The following is a 20,816-nucleotide window of genomic DNA, read 5'->3' on the forward strand; positions in this document are numbered from 1 at the left end:
TCTTATGACTGCAGATTGATTTTTGTATAGATTGTAGATAATTCTTATTTCTCGGTATCTGATCCCAATCACCTTCAGAGTCTTAAATAGCTTGGTCCAAACAACATTATCAAATGCCTATACATAATGCCTTTATATATGCCTGTACATAATAATAATAATAATAATAATAATAATAATAATAATAATAATAATAATAATAATAATAATAATAATAATACCCGAGTAGTTAGCTGAATAGTCAGCTTACTGGCCTTTGGTTCAGAGTGTCCCGGGTTCGATTCCTGGCCAGGTCGGGGATTTTAATCGCTTCTGGTTAATTCTCCTGGATCGGGGACTGGATGTTTGTGTCCGTTCCAACACTCTCCTCTTCATATTCAGACAACATATTACACTACCAACCACCACAGAAATACGCAATAGTGCTTATCTACATCTCTCCATATAGGTTTGGCGTCAGGAGGGGCATTCGGCCGTAAAACAGGGCCAAATCCACATGTGCGACGCAGTTCGCACCCGTGACTCCACAGCTGTGGGGAAAAGGGGTAGTAAAATAATAATAATAATAATAATAATAATAATAATAATAATAATAATAATAATAATAATAATAATAATAATAATAATAATAATAAGTCTGTCCTGTCGTACCTAAAATCCAGGAATAAGAATTTTGTAGTTACTTTTGTTGACTTCCAAAAATCCTACGATTCCATAGATCGACACACACTCCTCCGCATTCTGAAGGAAATGGGCTTAGACAACAAAACGAGAACTATCATTCAACAGACCTTAACCAGCACTACGTCCAGGGTGAAATTCAGGGGAGAAATTTCGAACGCCTTCGAAATCAAGACTGGTGTTAGGCAAGGGGACGGACTATCACCGCTTCTCTTCAACTGCGTTCTGGAGAAAATCATTCGGGAATGGCGCAAGGAGATGTGCATGGAAGAGGTTGAGAATGGTCTTAGAATAGGATATAAGAGAGATGATCTCATCATAGACTGCCTAGCTTTTGCAGATGACCTAGCGATCTTTTCTGATTCCCTAGATACTGCTGAAAAACAAATTAACCAACTGAGAATCCAAGCAGCAAAAGCTGGCCTCCAAATCTCTTTCCAAAAAAACAGAGTTTATAACCAACATCAAGCCAGCTCCCAGAGAGCTCATTGTGGAACAGGGAAAAATCAAGCAGGTGGAAAAGTTTAAGTACTTAGGCGAGTGGATAGTACCTAACAACTCTGAGAAAGAAGCAATCATATGCAGAATCAACAAGATGGAGGTGGCATATCAGCTGACTAGGAATGTCTACAACAAAAGATCAGTGTCCATCAACGCCAAGCTTAAGCATTATTGTTCGGTTGTACGCCCGGAAGCACTGTACGCAGCAGAATGCCCTGCAATGAACAAAAAAGGTCTGATGGAGAAGCTAGAAGCTAAAGAAAGAAAAATCCTGAGAAAGATTCTTGGACCAATCAAAGAAGATCGTGAGTACAGGAGACGACACAACAGCGATCTGTACCAGCATATGGAGAGGATAACGGACACGATTCGGAAAAGGAGGATTAATTTTTATGGCCATATAGCACGCATGAGCACACAGAGGCAGACCAATAGGATCTTTTCCTACTTTCTTAACAAGAAAACCAAGGGACCCTGGTTTATCGAAGTTGAAAAAGACCTTCAAGAAATAGGAATCACACTCGAAGACATCCAGAAACGTGGTCCTCTCCAGAAAAAGCTCCAGGGATACAAGAGATTCCAAGAAAGGCCAAAGTTGAAAACAGGCAAGAAGTGGACTGATGAAAGAAAGGAGGCTCACAGAACGAGAATGCGTGAATACTGGGGAAGAATTAAAGCTCAAGGATGCAAACGGTTGAAATAACGTGGTCCACAGCAGGTCGAAACGAAGAAAGAATAATAAGAATAATAATAATAATAATAATAATAATAATAATAATAATAATAATAATAATAATAATAATAATAATAATAATTTTAGCTTTGGAGGGAAGTGTGGCGGGTAAGACTAGAAGAGGTAAACCAACGCATGAATATCGCGAACCGATTGGATGTATGATATGGTAGTTTCGTAGAAATAAAAAAGATAGCGTAGGATAGGGTGGCTGTATCAAACCTAAAGAACAACAACAATAATAAGACAATTTCTTGTTGGTGAAAGACAAGGCTTCTTTGGACTCCGCAGAAAGAACTCGCCGGTATTGAATGTGGCCTGGTTGACGCCACTTCTAAATAGACTAATTTGCAGAGGGAGATAGTAAGAGATAAGAGAGGTGATGTTCCATTAGCGATATGAGGCAAGCCGCAATATCGTAACAGGAAGGCGGTGGAACGTAACGGGAGAGGCGTGTCCGTGTAACACCGCCCCGGTCATGCGCAGTGCCTTCTGTGGGCGGAGTGAGGCGGGACCAACTTCACCCTCATCATGTCTGTAGCCGCAGGCTGTCAGTTTTCTCATGTGACAGCTTCATGAGAGTTAGGCGAACGATTATTCCTCCGAACGACAGATTTTTGAAATACTTCCAGTTTTGTTTACAACCAATTATCTAGTGATCACTGCTGTGGACCAATATATTTATTAGCTAGAGATTAGTGATGCCCAGCTGATTATGGAAATGAGTGTGATAGGAAGTTACAACGGCACCTCAGCACCCAACGGCCAGCACCCAGCGGTTACATTGCACCACCAGGACAGCTTCTACCACCACCACCAAGCTGCTGCAGCGGCCTTCTACCACCAGAGTCCTCACCACCACTACCTGCACCACCTGCACCACCACCAAGGTAAGAAACTGCCCACTCATTCTCGACTTTCAAATTTCGGCCGGAACAGTGTTCCGGTATCTGCCACCGATTCTTTTGCACAGCGTTTGTAAGGGAATTGCTGAATAAAATAATACTGGAACATAGTCTACACCCTAAAACAGCACTGCCCGGTTTTGAAAATAAGTGGGGGTGCTCCAAATCACAGTCCAAAAACGCGGGAGGGCACGGGAAAGTATCGAAATTTAACCCTCATGAAAATACAGTTTTAGGTGTTTTGGAATGAGCAATGCTTGATGGAAAACATTAACTAATATTATATTAGGCACTCTTTCAACAACAATGATTGAGTACAAAGTCCGACTCGTTGGCTGAACGGTCAGCGTACTGGCCTTCCGTTCAGAGAGTCCCGGGTTCGATTCCCGGCCGGTTCGGGGATTTTAACCTTAATTGGTTAATTCCAGTGGCATTCCAGTGGCACGGGGGCTGGGTGTATGTGTTGTCTGCATCATCATTTCATCCTCATCACGACGCGCAGGTCGCCTACGGGAGTCGAATAGAAAGACCTGCACCTGGCGAGCCGAACCCGTCCTGGGATATCCCGGCACTGAAAGCCATACGACATTTTATTTCATTTCAATGAGTACAAACAGAAATCCACATAAATATAGGCTACATGCAATCGACATAAAATCCATATCAAAAAGATGCGTTTTAATCATGAAAAAGTTTGAAACTTTACATTTTAAATATATGTGAATTAAAAAGATGCAAGCTAACGAAATAGCCTACAAATTGTGCTTCTAAAAATCTTTTTTTTTATAGGCCTACGTCGCACCGACACAGATAGGCCTTGTAGCGACGATAGGATAGGAAAAGGCTACGAGTGGGAAGGAAGCGGCCGTGGCCTTAATTAAGGCATTTGCCTGGTGTGAAAATGGGAAACCACAGAAAACCATCTTCAGGGCTGCCGACAGTGGGGTTCGAACTCACTACCTCCCGGATGCAAGCTCACAGCTCCGCGCCGCTAACTGCACGGCTAATCTAAAAACCTAATAGTCTTGTCTAGTTTTATCGTAAAATGATACCAAATTGAGTTGAAAAAAAGAATTACCTACCTCACGTCCGTCTCTGAGGTGTAGTGGTTAGTGTGATTAGCTGTCGCCCCCGGCTCTCCCACGAAATTTGAACAGTGGAACGAAGGCTCGGGAGTCAACTGAGTAGAGGAATTACGATTCCCACCTCAGCCATTCTTGAAGTGGTTTCCATGGCTTCCCTACTCCTCCAGGTAAATACCGGGATGGACCTAACTTCCCTCTTCCTTGTCTATTCCTTCCAATAATCCCACCCCGTCACAAGGCCCCTATTCAGCATAGCATACTGGTCGTCCTTCCCAGTTGTATCCCCGCGACCCAAAGTTTCACGCTCCAGGACTCTGCCTTTGAGGCGGTAGAGGTGAATCTCTCGCTGAGCTCAAGGGAAAACCACCCCTTGAAAGTAAACGGATTAAGTAAGAAGGAATTACCTCAAAGTTTGTTCTTATTATTAGTACAATAATAAAAATGAAACTGAAAGTCTTCTTTGGTACGAGATTTAACATCCTTGTGGAATTTGCAATTCTCACTCATAAAGACAGTGTTCCTACGAACAGTCGATCGTGTGATGCAAATGTTCGCCACATTTTCTAGATTCAATTTATTTTTTGGTTCTTGATTATGGAAATGCATGATTGCGTTGTCGTTCAGCTTTCCTTGCGTCATGGCTCTGCGCAGGTAACTTTTAAATCTTCTCAGGGCGGAAAAAGAACTTTCTGAAGTACATGCTGATGATGGTGATTTTTGTTTTAAGAGGAAGTACAACTATCTAATAATCCTCTCTGAAGAAAAAATGGGTAGTCTTTAGCAACTTAACTATCTCTGGAATCAGTTCCCCTTTATGAAGTTTTCCATGAATCAGATCGAATAAAATAAAATATCCACATATGTCATTTGTGATTGAAAAGAAATAAAACACAAATATCATGGGGGAATTCTCAGGCTTCCCCCACCGCCTCGCTGGTAATAAAGGGGCAAAAATGCCTTGGTATTGTTTTAGGTCAAAAACTACGACGAAAAATAAATATTTCTGCTTTTCTCTTTATTTACTTTCATCTGTTTTCCCTGTTTTTACCCCCATAAAGATCTTTGTGTGTGTGTGTGGTGGTGGTGGTGGGGGGGGGGTAGTTGTTCGAAGACCGTAGAACTCCGGAGTCGGCACCCCAGTACTGAATTGGTATTTCGAATGAAACTGAAAATCCACAGCCTGTTTCCAGTCATTCGACTGGGTGAGGGAATGGAATGAATGAGGCCCCATCTAGCGGCGAGGATAGGAAATGTGCCGGCTGCCGAAACTTATCCCACTCCTCTGGGGCAATGATAAATGACTGATAGATGGGATGAAATGTTTATGGAGAGTGTTGCTGGAATGAAATATGACAGGGAAAACCGGATTACCCGGAGAAAATCTTGTCCCGCCTCCGCTTTGTCCAGCACAAATCTCACATGGAATGACCGGGATTTTAACCACGGTATCCAACGGTGAGACGCCGCCGCGCTGCCCCCTAAGCCACGGAGGCTGGTATTTGGAATCTCATTTAAAAATAAAGAGACGCGCATTTATTTCAGAAAAGAACATTTAAGGGGCTGAACAGAATTGAAAATGAGTGCCGGTACATCCACAGTATAAGTCAAAAACTTAACATGTTACAGACATGTAACTTGGTATTTGGAAAGTCTTTTAAATATAAAGGAACACGCACTTAACGGGGGTGAAAAGAAGTGAAAAATGAGTTGAATAATTTTTATGGGGATTTTTAGATCTCAAAAACTGAAGTTGTTACATACGTGGAAATAGGTATTTGGCATCTTTAAAAATAACCTTTCATTTCTTTCGTCTTGTTAGAAGACTTTTTTCTCACAGGTACAGTTCTATGTCGTATGGTCATCTTAGCCCCAAAAGGCAATACCACAAGCGCTGTTTAAAAAGTGTTTCTGGTGTAAATGAAACTGAATTTTTCGGTGAAATGTTATACTTTAGGAATATTCAGATGTCTTGGAACAGAATCGAGGAACGATTATCTTGATCAAATTACGAAATCCACGCGTGTGAAGCCGTGGGATAACTGCTAGTTAATAATAAATGCACAAGAAAATGTAGATTTGTAGTGGATAAACAGTAAAAATTTAAAAAATATAATGGATATTTTTAAATCCATTCCGTTGGTTACATTTAGTTAGTTAGTTAGTTAGTTAGTTAGTTAGTTAGTTAGTTATTTTCAAAGAAATCAAACCCCATGGATCAACAGCCCCGAAGGACCATGGCCTACCAGGTGACCATTGCTCAGCCCGAAGGCCTGCGGATTACGAGGTGTCGTATGGTTAGCGTAACGAATGTGATACGGGCTCCCTCAAATAAAATATAAAACCTACGAACAACTAATGTAAATTTAATTACACCACATAGAATGAATGTGATATTTTGTCAGGTTATATACTGGTCACCGGTACAATGTTAAAATATCATATTACATGTGATTGTCATAGACACAACTGTCGATATACGATAAAAGTTCGCTACCAGAACCTTACTTCGTTACTATTTTAAAACTGAAAAATTCTTCTACTGGTGTACTAATGTCTAAGGCGAATCCATATTGTCTACATTTCCCATTATTAGTCAGCTAGGCTTCCCATCATTCTACAATTAGAAATCAATTCACTAAATTATTAATGTCTTACTGAAACACAACATGATGGGAATTAGTCTGACCTCTATTGGCCGCGAATGTATAATATTTTAAAGGTCACGTATTTCAATTATTTTATGAAACAGGTAATAGCAATAGAATGAATGGTTTTAATATGCTAATAGTATTTTGTAAGAAGGCTGATGAAGGGATTAGAATAGATTCCCGAAACATGTAGGCTACTGAACTAAATAAAATGTACAGTAGGCTACCTGTCGAAAGTTTAGGACCACATTGAAAAGTCATGAAGGTCCATCTAGAACATAAAATTGTGCTACTAGACCTCTGTATTTTTTCGAATGTGATAAACGTTGCCCGATTTCAGTGATTCACGCCAAGTATTGTATGTGTTATTCATTTTTAACTGTTGGAAGGTCATATCAGGAAGTCTACATGTTTGAAAATTGTATGTACTATGTGCTCTAATTGATTTCAAGTATCACTACCAAGATTCTATCATAGACATAGCAGTAGTTCGGGGTCAATTTAGTATAAATATAAAAGTTCCTAAAAAATGCGGCAGCGATTTTTGTGCGTTTTATTTCATGGCGCAATAAAACACATGTTTCCAGAATCCTTGGCATTTGGCGCGGAATTGTGCATAGTTAATTTTCCTTTACTTGGTCCATGGATCAATTTACGGTGATGACATACAGTTAGCAGAGAGCCTTATCGAACATAACGAGAACTTTCAAGTTATTTGGTGTTCATAAATTTAAATTATAAGGATCTTTACGTTATACGCGTTATTTGGGTTGCATATCTCTGGAAAATAAGGGGCTGGTGAACCCCCCGGTATATACCTTGGTCTACCCCTAACGTTCCTACCGGGTGTCTAAAGACGTGTCGTATCATTCGATCTCTTCTTCTCGATAAATTTTGCGAAAACGTTTCTCTCTCACCAGTTCGATTCAGTAATAATATGTATTTACTTCCTGAAAGACTTTTCTTGATCTATTATTTCCTACACCTGATTCCATTCGACTACACTCCGTCAACAACATTGAGCAATTTCTCCACATCTTTTGCAGGCTCAGAACATTATCGGCAAATTTCAGAGTTTTAATTTCCTCTCGTTGAATTGTGATTTATTTTCAAAATTCCTCTTTGATTTCCTTTACCACATATTCTATTTAAACATTGAAAAGGAGAGGAGACAAACTGATCTTACTTATTTTCTTGACTTTTCTTCAGTAGCCCTACTAATCTCATTCTACGCAACAGTCCAGTTGTGTTTCTTTCAGCCCTAAAATTTTATCAAACGTAATTTTACTGTACTTAGTATTAACATAAAAAATCACCTCCCAATGTGGATCCAAACACAAGGGATATTCGATATCGACTTTCAAGCTATTAGGACGTGTTATGTTACGTGTTGAGTTCAGAACAAAAATGGCCAATCGGACACCAGTGGGATCCCAACCCACAACCTCCCGATTTCGCGTCGGTTGCTCTTCCGACTGAGCTATGGTGTCCTAGGTCGTCATTGTTTCGATGGAATGTATATCCTCAACAAACATCATACAGAGTTGCTCACTCGCAACCAAACCCGGTACTTGTTCAATTATTCCAATACCATTCAAGATATTCCAGAGAAATTCGCCTTATTTGGCAAGAAATTTGATGACGTTATAATATTTTCTGGTAGTGACCAAATAATCATGGTGTCGTCTGAAAATTTGGAATTTTTCATTTCATTCTCAACTGAAGACAGGGTGTGAAATTTCAGCCGATAATCATTTTACCACTTTCATTATTTTCAGGCAGAAGAAATACATTATTAAACAAAGTATTTATGTTAAAACTTTTGCAGTTTAACAAATATTTAAGAAAACAGATTGGATTTAGTACTTTTTTGGCAGTCAAACCCAAAATACTTCCATGTGAAACGCACACATTTCATTGCAGAAAACTGCAATGATCAAAATTACTCATTTACGAAAAATTGAATTAAACCATAGAACACAAAGGGTTGCTGGCCATGTGCCCGAAAATGGCTTCTCGTTGGCTGAATGGGTACGTTATGTTTTGGGACCAATTCACCGCGTGGGATGTTGGTATCAAATGTGATATTCAAAGCTCTGTCTGACAAGGATTTAGCTCATTTTGACTGTTTCATTTTCTTTCATATTACAGATCTTCCTACCAACGTATGTTTGCCATCATCATTTTTTGGATTTGACATATTTTGAAAATATGCTTATTTGTCGAAGTATTCACATCTTCTCGCGAGCATCTTCGCTAGCATTATTCAGCTCCCTCAGCGTTGTTTTGAAGTAATGACGATCTCGGCGGTTGCCAACTCCCCCTACCCCCTACACGATCAAACAATTTGCGCAACGAAGGGTTCGTGCAACGTCTTCTTTGCGAAAACTTTGGTAAATACACGTAGCAATAGTTTTTTAAATTTAAATGCTTACCGTTTCATTAATTCCCTCCATTTTCTTGATATCGTCCATTGTGGATGTTCTCTGCATTTGAGTTTCCTGGTCCCTCCGAAAATCTATATCGCTGAAATACCATAAATTGGATGCATTCACATCTTTACTTCCTGCACCGGATTTTTGTTGTTCTTTGTTGCTTGTTCTTTAAAGGGGCCTAACATCAAAGGTCATCGGCGCACCGGACTTTTTGCTGCTATTGAGTTTCTTAAGTTGTCTGCCGTACGAAGTACGAAGGATATTTACTTTGGTACGCACTAGGGCTCTATCTGCTTTGAGATCAATCTCCTTCATCTGCTCCACCAGTTTCTCATACGCCGTATCCTTCATATTCCCATTTTTATACATCTCATCCTTCACTTTCCACAGTTCAGGCAATTCGCGATAAACTGAGATAAACTCTCGCCAGAATTCTTTATTAACGTCCTTTGTTGACGCCATACTAATCCGGGGTCAGGTAGATACAGGAAAGATCTTCACACGGACAACTGTCGTCAAACATTGCCAAAGACGTTCAAACCGCTTGTCAAGCACAGAATGTTGCGCAGACTATTTCGGTCTCTCCCGATTTGTTTCAAACAGTTGTGCAACTAGTCAATTCGTGCCATAAACCATCAAAATGTTTGTGCAAAACACTTTGTTGCGCAAATTGCTTGATCGTGTATGGGGGCCTTTAGACTATGCGTTAAAAATAGAGAAAGCAAACACATTCTCAGCGCTCGACATGGGCCGCTTAAAATATTTTTTGAGAAATATTTTAGAAAAATATCGACTTAAAAATATTGGTTTTGTTCAAATGTACTAAATATACTACAGTATGCTGCAAAACACGAACCTAATTCCGTTCAAAATGTGGCCCCTTGCGTCTCGCGCATTGTTCAAATCCCGGTCCCTCCATGTGAGATTCGTGCTGGGCAAAGCGGAGGCGGGGCAGGTTTATCTCCGGGTACTCATTTTTCCCTGTCATCTTTCATTCCAGCAACACTCTCCACTATCATTTCATTTCATCTGCCAGTCATTAATCATTGCCCCAGAGGAGTGCGACGGGGCTTCGGCAGCCGGCATAATTCCTATCCTCGCCGCAAGATGGGGTCTTCATTTATTCCATCTCTGACCCGGTCACTGAGTGGAAAACAGGTTGTAGGTTTATATGCAAGTATCCCTCAACTGCACTGGCATAGCAACTGTCGTGGAATAGTCACCTAATAGCGTGTGGGGCATCCTCTGGCGCTGCGAACTGCAGTGAGACGCCGTGGAAGTGAGTCGACAAGTCCCTGGTAGTCCTCTGGACGCAGCTGACACCAAATCGTTTGCAGAGCGGCCGCCAATGCTGGTCTGTTCGTGGGTGCAGGATCCATGGCACGGAGCCTGCGTTCCAGGACATCCCAGATATGCTCCATAGGGTTCATATCGGGGCTCCTGGTTATCCATGGCAGTCGTTGGACCTCCGCTGCATGTTCCTGGAACCATTCCCGGGCGACGTGGGAGCGATGTGGCGGCGCGTTATCATCTGGAAACACCGCATAACAGTCTGGGCGCTGGAAGGCCAAAAATGGGAGGAGATGGTCTCCGAGCAACTCAACATACCACGCACCATTGAAAGTCTCTTCCAGAACAGCTAGGGGGCCCATTCCATACCAGGAAAATGCACCCCAGACTATAACAGAGACACCAGCGTCCTGGACCACACCTTCGAGGCAGGCGGGATCCATCGCTTCATGTGGTCTGCGCCATACACGCTGCCTCCCATCGGCATGGTGCAGTTACGCCATTGTTCCAGTGTCCATCCCTGGTGACTGGCGACAAATGCGCATCGTTGTGCTCGATGACATTGGGTTAACAGTGACACCCGTGTGCGGCGCCGGCTCCCATACCCCGCAGAACCCATGTTCCTACGGATTGTCCACTGGGAGACGTGTCTAACACGGCCTGTGTTGAATTGAGCCGTAATTTGTTGCACGGTTGCCCGTCTGTCACTATTGACAATCCGTCTCAGATGTCGCCGGTCACGGTCATGGAGGGTGGCTAGACGGCCGGTCGTTCGTCTGTTGTGGACGGTGACACCCGCATTCAGCCATTCACGATACACCCTGGACACGGTTGATCGTGTGAATCCGAATTCCCGCACCAGTTCCGAAATCGCACTTCCCATATATATCACTGATAGTGTCGAAAATTAATTAAATCAAACGAAAGCCACAAAATTCACACTTCTCTTCACCTTTCTCAAACGCGATCAGGATCAGCTGTTCCCTGATTCACTGCCGCTCTCATGTCTTTGCTAAACACCAAAGAGGATAAAATAGACACCATCCTTAACGAATCAACACGGCAGTGGTCAGTAATTGCGCTGTTGCCAGATTTATTTCCTTCTTGGATCTTCAATCAGTAAACTGGAGAAAGTTGATCGGGGTTTAGGTTTTCTGCAACGTACTCTGGAATTAAAGTCGATTGGCAATCAGCTGATCTTCCATTAAGGACTGATTTGATGGACCTTTCTGCAACCGGGCATTAGTCTCAAATCCAGAGGAAACACCGAATCAAGGTTGAAATCCCAACCAAGTCGGGAATCGAACCCTGGGCTCTCTGGACCAAAGAACAGCATACTAAAAAGTTAGCCATGGAGCCTGAGTGACTTTAATGAATGAATGTACTCAGTGGGTTGTTGGATTATTATTATTATTATTATTATTATTATTATTATTATTATTATTATTATTATTATTATTATTATTATTATTATTATTATTATTATTATTATTATTATTATTATTATTATTATTAACAGAATCACACAAACCTCAAACGAGACAAGTCACGACGTCAGTAACACCACCAAAGGTGTGTGCACTATATCACCTGAGCTCGGCTACGTACAGGAGTTCTGAGAATTTTCTATTGACATAAAAATGTCTGTGTGACGCGGTGCTACCTAGCAACCGTGCAGGCTGTGATGTGAAGAGGCCTCAACTCATCACAGTCTAGAGAACTGCTGGTTTTTTCGTTCGTAGTAGTTTTATAGGCCCAGTTCCCCCTTTTCTATGGGCTGAATCCTACACTTGTCGACTCTCGAAAACGATGTGCTAGATGCAAATAAATTAATCGCTATCAGTTTGAGTTTCATTTTATGATTATTTGATTTTCCCAAAGGGAACTTTCTTTCTTTCTTTCTTTCTTTCTTTCTTTCTTCCTTAATCCGTTTGCCCCCCAGGATTGATTTTTCAATCGGACTCAGCGAGGGATTCCACCTCTACCGCCACAAGGGCAGTGTCCTGGAGTGTGAGAATTAGGGCCAGAGGATACTACTGGTGAGGAGGACCAGTACCTCGCCCAGGTGGCAGGTGATACTATGATCAACAGCGGCATTGTGGAGGAATGGGAAGACTGGAAGGGACAGACAAGGAAGAGGGAAGGAACTGGTCGTGGCCTTAAGTTAGGTACCATCCCGAAATTTACCTGGAGGAGAAGTGGGAAACCACGGAAATCCACTTCCAGGATGGCTGAGGTGGGAATCGAGCCCCTCTACTCAGTGACTTCCCGAGGCTGAGTGGACCCCGTTCTAGCCCTTGTAACACTTTCCAAATTTCGCGGCAGAGTCGACAATCGAACCCAGACCTCCAGCGGTGGCAGCTATTCATGCTAACCACTACAGCACAGAGGCGGACCGAAGAGAACTTTGACACCAATTTCCTCATGAGATCTCGCAAATGTCAGGTATGTGTTGACAAGTTTTAATTTTCTCGGGTGCCTGAATGCGTCTCATTAATTCATGACTATTTTCATTTTTGTGTCTACCTTAACCCAGCCTGGTGGCCATGATTGTTTAAGCGTCAAGTCTCTATGCTCTGACAGCGTGGTTAGCCGGTTCGAGTCCCGTTGCTGGAACAAAACTCACCATCAGAATGTTGGTCAACAGGGTAGGAGAGGTGGTGGTATACAATTTATAATCACTAGATTGCGTGTCAAAAGCCTGGATACAATTTCGAACCTCCCCGCATTGTTCATATGGAACGAGGGCATATGACCCTGTGGATGGTGATCCGTCTGTCGAATGGAGACGTTAAACCTTGAGAAGACCCTTTGGTGCTATTCCACAGGGGGAGGCCATGTGCCGGCACCGGATTTCACCTTCTCATCATGAGCGGCTCCTCTCCTGATTGGTCAGCGCAGTGCTCTTTGGTTCTGAGGTCCCCGGGTTCGATTCCCGGCCGGATCGGAGATATTTTAAACTTAAATGATTAGTTCCCTTGCCTCGGGACTGAGTGTTTTGCTGTCCGCAATATCCCTGCAACTCACACACCACACTGAACATTACCTTCCACTACAATAACACGCAGTTTCCTATACACGGCAGATGTCGCCCACCCTCCGAGGAGGGTCTGCCTACAAGGCCAGGCTATAAATGGATACACGAAATTGAAATCATCATCATCATCACCATCACACATCCCGTCGCCCTTGAAAGAAAATGGAAACACTAGCATCTAGTGATCAGAAAATAGACGAAGCCTCGCTGTTTTTCGGATGTGAATTAATTACCGGTCACATACGAAAGCAACCCCCGAAGTCGCGGATGACAAGCTCCATTTACGAATCTCGGCTGCGTGGTATTGACGAGAAGTTTCAACGTGAAGGGAGGAAAGGTTAACAGTAACACACAGAGGAGACTAACGGATATTTCCAAAGGTGTTAACGGAGGTATGTTTCTTGTTTCACTGCTGTATCCTGTCTTCTAAAAAGTTACTATAATAAGTGTTATAATTAAAGTGATGCCGTAAAATAGAGTTAGTTTGTATATTTTTAATACTGTTAAAACTAATATATTCAGTATAAGCCCGTATATAGGATACACATGATTCAATTATGTGCCATACATGCTCAAGAACAGCATTTTCTACATCTCGAAATTTGGATAACTGGAAATAAAATTTAGCTCTTGAGGTGATTCGAGATATCGAGATTCCACTGTGTATATTTTCTTCTTTTGATTAATGTTTTTCAAGGAGTCTTTGGGTCCTTGGCAAAAGGTCGTCCCTTCACACCAGACATGCTGAATAGGTCGCCACAAGAGCTCGATTACCGTTTGGAGGTATGCTGTACCACAAATGGGGCACAAACTTAACTGCACTAAATTGTTGTAAAATAGACTGGACACTATTACTTTGCAAACTACGTGTAACACATTATCCTTAATTTTTGGTTTCGTTAAAGTATTTAACTTGAAATCCCCGGAGTTCTTTTATAGATACGCTGTAGTGTGAAGTGTGGTCTGATACATGATAACATCCGTGGATGACAGGTACAGCATTATCGACTCGCGGCTTGTTTCATTCGATTTTCTTGTCAAACATAAAACAGAGAGGAAGTCCATCTTGTCGACAGCTAACAGAAACTGTATTGTTCAAGTTTCCTGTTGGTCTTGGTGAGCTGCCAACCGGACTATATGCTCCTGAAAGTGCAAGAGACTCATACCTACGTAGAGGGATGAAATCGTAACTTGCATTGGCTGTAATTTTAGTCCAATTTCCACGAAATTATGTGAGTTGATAGCCACGGCGTCCACCTCTATGGTGTAGTGGTTAGTGTGATTAGCTGCCACCCCCGGAGGCCCGGGTTCGATTCCCGGCTATGCCACGAAATTTGAAAAGTGGTACGAGGGCAGGAACGGGGTCCACTCAGCCTCGGGAGTTCAATTGAGTAGAGGTGGGTTCGATTCCCACCTCAGCCATCCTGAAAGTGGTTTTCCGTTGTTTCCCACTTCTCCTCCAGGCAAATGCTGGGATGGTACCTATCTTAAGGCCACGGCCGCTTCCCTCCCTCTTTCTTGTCTATCCCTTCCAATCTTCCCATCCCCCACCAAGGCCCCTGTTCAGGACAGCAGGTGAGGCCGCCTGGGTGAGGTACTGGTCATCCTCCCCAGTTGTACCCCCCGACCCAATGTCTCTCGCACCAGAACACTGCCCTTGAGGCTGTAGAGGTGGGATTCCTCGCTGAGTCCGAGGGAAAACCCATCCCTATAGGGTGAACAGATTAAGAAAGAAAGAAAGAAGAAAACCACGGCTCTTGCTAATGGAACTTGAATATTCTGTCTAAAGAGAGAAAATGTTTTCGAATTTAAGATATTTTAAAGAAAACTAGTCTATATTGAAACTGTTCCAGATGCAAGACTTATTTTAAACATAATGACGTTTGAATCTAGGCCGTGACTGAGAATTAATTCTTTATGAAATAATTAAGTCCGCCTCTGTGTCGTAGTGGTTATTGCAATTAACTACCATCCCCGGAGGCCTGGGTTCGATTACCGGCTCTGACTTGAGATTTGAAAAGTGGTACGAGAACTAAAACGGGGTTCACTCATCCTCGGAGTTCAATAGAGTATAGGGGTTTCGATTGCCCCCTTAGCCATTCTCCAAGTGGTTTTCCGTGGTTTCCCACTTCTCCTCCAGGCAAATGCCGGGATGGTACCTAACTTAAGGCCACGGCCACTTCCTTCCCTCTTCCTTGTCTATCTCTTCCAATTTTTCCATCCCCTCACAGAGGCCCAATTTACCCCTGACAAACTGTCTCACGCTCCAGGACACTGCCTCTGAGGCGGTAGAGGTGGGATCCCTCGCTGACTTCGGGGAAAAACCAAACATGGACGCTAATTGGATTAAATAAACAATAATAGGTAATAACAAAAATAAAAATAAATAATGCTTCTTCTGTCTTTGACTAACTTATTACTTCTTTTATAATTCTTTATTTCCACAAATTATGTATTGCAAATACAGCACTTACTTCACTTACGTTGTTTTGAAATTTAAATTCATTCTGTTAATTAACCATGTAAAGTGTGTTGCCTAAACTTAATGATATGACATTTTTAGCAACATAAAAAGATCGGTTTGTGCGATTGTCGCCTATAACGACCGTTAATTGACGGTCACTTGTGAGTCGTTATAATCGGTTTCGACTGTAGACTTAAACGATACCTAAAATAACTAAAATTGCAGCTGATATTTTTGTTTGTGGAGCCGATGTAGTAGGCGCATTTTCCTATTCCTCGAATCTTCGATAGCTCGAAGTGTTTTCAGCTACCAAACACCGAGATATCACAGTTTGAGTGTAGTACTGTACATTGCAGAAACAGGACACAGTAAATGTCACATCTCCCCCTGCTCCTCGCTGAGTGACATGGCGGTGATAAGATCGCTCCACACGACTGTAGGTGGCAATCTCCGAGATCTGCTCTAACACAATGGTTCTCGTTATGATCTGCGATCTCCCCTTATGCTACTACACTCATAACAACTACGGGACTTGCTGAATCCAGTAGAAGTGATTAGATTCTCTGGAGCACGATCCCCGGGACTTTTCTCCCAACTTAATGGCGTGACATTTAACTTCCAATAATGACGACCTACTTCCTGGGTACCGGTGTTTTTATTTTCAGATTGTTGGAGATGTTGAATTAGACTTGTTAAGTGCCACATGATGTTTAATGACGGCGGACACTTTAGGGGTTCTGATAGTTCAGATCGCTAATATTTATGCAAATCTCACAGCAGAACTGTTATGCGGGTAGAGGACACTTTAGGGGTTCTGATTATTCAGACGCTAATATTTATGCAAATCTCACTACAGAATGTTGTGCGGGTAGAGGACACTTTAGGGGTTCTGATAGTTCAGATCGCTAATATTTATGCAAATCTCACTGCAGAATGTTGTGCGGGTAGAGGACACTTTAGGGGTTCTGATTATTCAGGCGCTAATATTTATGCAAATTTCACTACAGAATGTTGTCTGGGTGAAGAGGACACTTTAGGGGTTCTGATAGTTCAGATCGCTAATATGCAAATCTCACTGCAGAATGTTGTGCGGGTAGAGGACACTTTAGGGGTTCTGAAAGTTCAGATAGCTAATATTCATGCAAATCTCACAGCAGAACTGTTGTGCGGGTATAGGACACTTCAGGGGTTCTGATAGTTCGCTAATATTCATGAAAATCTCACTGCAGAACCGTAGTGCGGGTAGAAGACTCTTGTAACTTCGTTAATTACGTTTGCATCCTAACTTATTCGTACTTATAAATCCCATCTCTACATATAATACACTGAGAATTCTGTTGTCGCCATTGCACTGCACTGCATGACAGGGACAGGCTGCTGCTCGGGTCACTTCAGGGTCAACGCTCAGCAAAACTCACATCGTGCATACAAAATTTTTGAGACACGAATTTAATTGTTATTGTTGTTATGATGTATTCTGAGTTAACTAATGCCACTTGCTCACTATGATCATGTCTTCTGTAGCAACCATCACGCAGACGTGCTGGCCAGGGCGTGGCAAGAGGTCGATTACTGTTTGAATGTATGCCGTGCCAGAAATGGAGCACTTTTGATGTGGACTAACTTGTAAAGAAAACTTTACATTATCTTTAATTTTCGATTTCATTAAAATATTTATCTTCAAAATTCTAAGAGTTCTTTTATAGATACCTTGTAGAGGACAGTTCATGGTGGTTATCGTCTAGTACACCACCTTACAACAATAATTACCACAACGACTGTTCAGTCTCACTGTGAATGGAGGTAGTATAATGCTCTTTTCTCGTCTTAGTCCAGAGGGTGACAGCTATCATAGAGATCGGCTTGTCCTAAAATCTCTTTCGTCTCTGATTTTTCTGCAGTAACAGGTTGGAATACAAAGTATTTGGTTATTAGGAAGTGTCGTCTAGCCCACGGTAACTACACTAGACGGTAGGGGTCACGCGCAGGCTCGCTTTGGCTGATGACGTCATCGGGTCTCCTCTGGCCGGCTTGCAGTGAACGCGACCCATTGTATTTATGCGTTTCTGTTAATGATTTGCTTGTTTTTATTTAACCATTTGCTTAATATTTTTCAATTTTGTTAAATGTAATTACCGGTGGTTATGTGTAGATAATTATGTTGTAATTTATTTGAGTATTTTTTAGAAGATTACAAGTAATATAATGCCCCTGTGCTTAACGAACTATTCCAGTAGCTTTCTCAGTATTAAATTATCTTTCGCCTCGTAAATAAAGTATTTACGGTTCGGTTTTCGTATTTTCTATCCATCCAGTGATTTTAGAACGATTTTATACATAGATTCATTTCTAAAACTCGTTACTAAAATTAAAGAAACATGACCAATCGAACGGGATGTTTTTTACCGTTGTTTTGGCGGATTGATGGTGTTAAGTAGTGTTTTAAACACCTAATATTATATTTATGTATAAGTAACTATTTATAAATGTGTATTGGCCGATGGAATGTTGGTAAAAAGCCCCTGAAGAAACGTCAACCTCTTCCACCATATCAGGGGTCACTCTTTTTGGGGGGGAAAGAGGCTTCCACAGTCTTAGGCCATATAGACCTGTCGTACGGAGAAAACCCTCACAGTCAGAAAATGCGATCAAAAGTTCAATATTTAAAAGCACCTAAAAAATACACCCAATTTTTATGATGGTGCTAAAACTGCATACATATTTACATTATATAGGTACCACACAAAATATTTACATCTAGATGTTATTTCGTTGTTTTACATTATTTAAAATCAGTCTATCCAACAACTTTCTTAACTTTTTTCACACTTTCCCTCTTTTCATTAGGAGTTCGTTTACACCTCTTGTAAGAATTCATGTGCCTACGTTTGTTTATGTTTTTCATCCTTATGAAGATTCTGGTTCTAACAAAACATGAAACAAAATCTTCAAGATCAGGATATTTTTCTTAATTTTTTCATTTAACAATCTAAAGACTCCTGGACATTTCATAATGTAGTTTCCATGGAAGGCACTAAATTCATTTTCCATTTTAATAATATAATTAATGCACTCATCCGTGGGTTTCATTTAGTACCCTCTCGAAATGGTTTCTAGCCAATTCCTAGTTGAAGGAGAAATGTTCACGGTTTGGATCCCATACATATTATCTTTCTGGGGGTACTTTTTCTTCACCCTATAAGCTACAGAGCCAGCAATCATTTCTAGTAGCTCGTTCTTCTCTCTAACTACTTCGACAGAACACGTTTGCATTATTTTCATCTTGAAAATTTTCCAGAAGTCCATTGACAGCTGAAGTGAAATCATCATCCTCATCCTCAACATTGCAATTTTTGTCGCAAGCTTCTCGATTTTGGTTGGACACTGCTTGGCAATGTTCGTCATTATCAAGTATGAAGTATTGAGGCACCTCATCTTGCGCAGACAAAACGTCTGCGCTCAGAGATTGGACATTTTTTTCATATGGACAGTTTTTGCTGTTTATCACTTCATCTGCATTCCGGCTTAAAATCAATGATTTAATTCGCTGCGATACAATGGTAGGGAGAGGATGATCATAAAAGCGACCAAGTCCTCGGATCTGGGAAAAGTAGCTCTCAATTATGCCCTGGTTACATTTGGCCGCCATTACGTAAGTATAGCCTTCTGATTTTAAGTCCTTATATAGACCACGAAGGCTACTTATAGACATTATAAAGCCTTCTTGAAAATGAAGGAGTTTGTTTTTGCCAATTATTCTCATGGTGAAAATTAATTCGAATAATTTGTCAAGAGCATGATTTTGTTGCTCTATACAATTCCCATAGGCACTTTTTACGCTGTTTGTGCCACACACGTGGACACGGCAGTTTAGGACGTCAAATCCATTATTAATCGTGATTACAGTCTCTCCTACATAGCTGAGCTCTGGGAAGTTATGGCATATTGCTTTACCCACAGTCAGTGATAACAGTTCAGCGGCTTTCCGTACATTTTGCCTCTCCGTTCCAGTCACAAGGATATGCTTCATTGAAAGCTTGGGAGCATATTGTAGGTCTTCGCCCTCGCTTTGCATTTCAATTAATTTTGTAAATGCTTATTTTGTGAAACATTGCCCACTTTCCAGTTTATATCCTTCATCAAGAAGGTGGTTCCGCAGTAATTTAAGTACATGAGACACATCACAAAAAAACCATATGTTACGTTCTTTACTTGATGGGTTTTCCAGCGACGGTTTTTGCCACGAAATATTTAGATCTGTCATACATTTCCTATTTGAAGGTCCCATGTCACATACAACTGCCCTAACTTTAAATCCGGTGCTTTCTACGACATGAATTACTTCTATTAACAGTTCTCTTGACATCGCTGTATCAAAGTAGTAGTAGATAGGTTGCATCCACTTTTGAACTAAACTTCTTATTACAATGACTTGGACATTATCATGAGGTCATCTAATCATTTCTTCATTTTGATCAAAGCACAAGTCATTGTTAACCTTCATTTCATCAAAGCTGGGAACAGCATCTCTTTCAAAATTTGTAAAAAGCCTTGATTGTCTTTTTAAGATATTAATGCTCAACTCAATGAATCCAGGAGAAATAGAAAACTGTCTTAGCCGTCGTTTGATTGTAACTTCGCTAGGAAGAGGGTAATTAATCACGTCTCTAACAAAACACAATTCTTTATATGATATAGACCGTAAGGTTACCGCCTTAGCAATGTCCTCAGATGACCAACTTGAGCATCTGCCTTTTACTAAATCTTGCTGTTGACTTTTAGAAAAAGTGCCCTCAAAAACTTGAGCATTATTTTTTCATTTTATTATCTCGGTATTAGCTGCACTAAGACGGTCCTGAAGATCCTTATTTTGCTGTTTTAAGTCACAATTTTCTAGTCTAACTAACTCCAATTCTGCAGTCAGTTCAGCAATTTTCTCATTACAGAAACACTGATGTTTACTTCTGTCATCTAATTCCTTCTTCAAGATTGCATTATTAATATTTTCTGCTTCAATTGGCGCCTGCGATTGTAAAA

At 41.3% G+C, this 20,816-nt stretch overlaps 1 protein-coding gene across 1 annotated transcript in view; it reads left to right on the forward strand.

The window, feature by feature from the left end:
* Positions 1-2,492: 2,492 nt before the first annotated feature.
* The window catches only part of LOC136866547 (heart- and neural crest derivatives-expressed protein 2), a 90,563-nt gene continuing 72,239 nt past the window's right edge, over positions 2,493-20,816 (forward strand). The window contains exon 1 of the mRNA XM_067143615.2: positions 2,493-2,805. Coding sequence (XP_066999716.1) covers positions 2,631-2,805 — 175 coding nt within the window. The 5' untranslated portion in view covers positions 2,493-2,630. The remainder of the gene's footprint in view (positions 2,806-20,816) is intronic.

Source organism: Anabrus simplex, chromosome 3 (assembly GCF_040414725.1).
Source record: "Anabrus simplex isolate iqAnaSimp1 chromosome 3, ASM4041472v1, whole genome shotgun sequence".
NCBI lineage: Eukaryota > Metazoa > Arthropoda > Insecta > Orthoptera > Tettigoniidae > Anabrus > Anabrus simplex.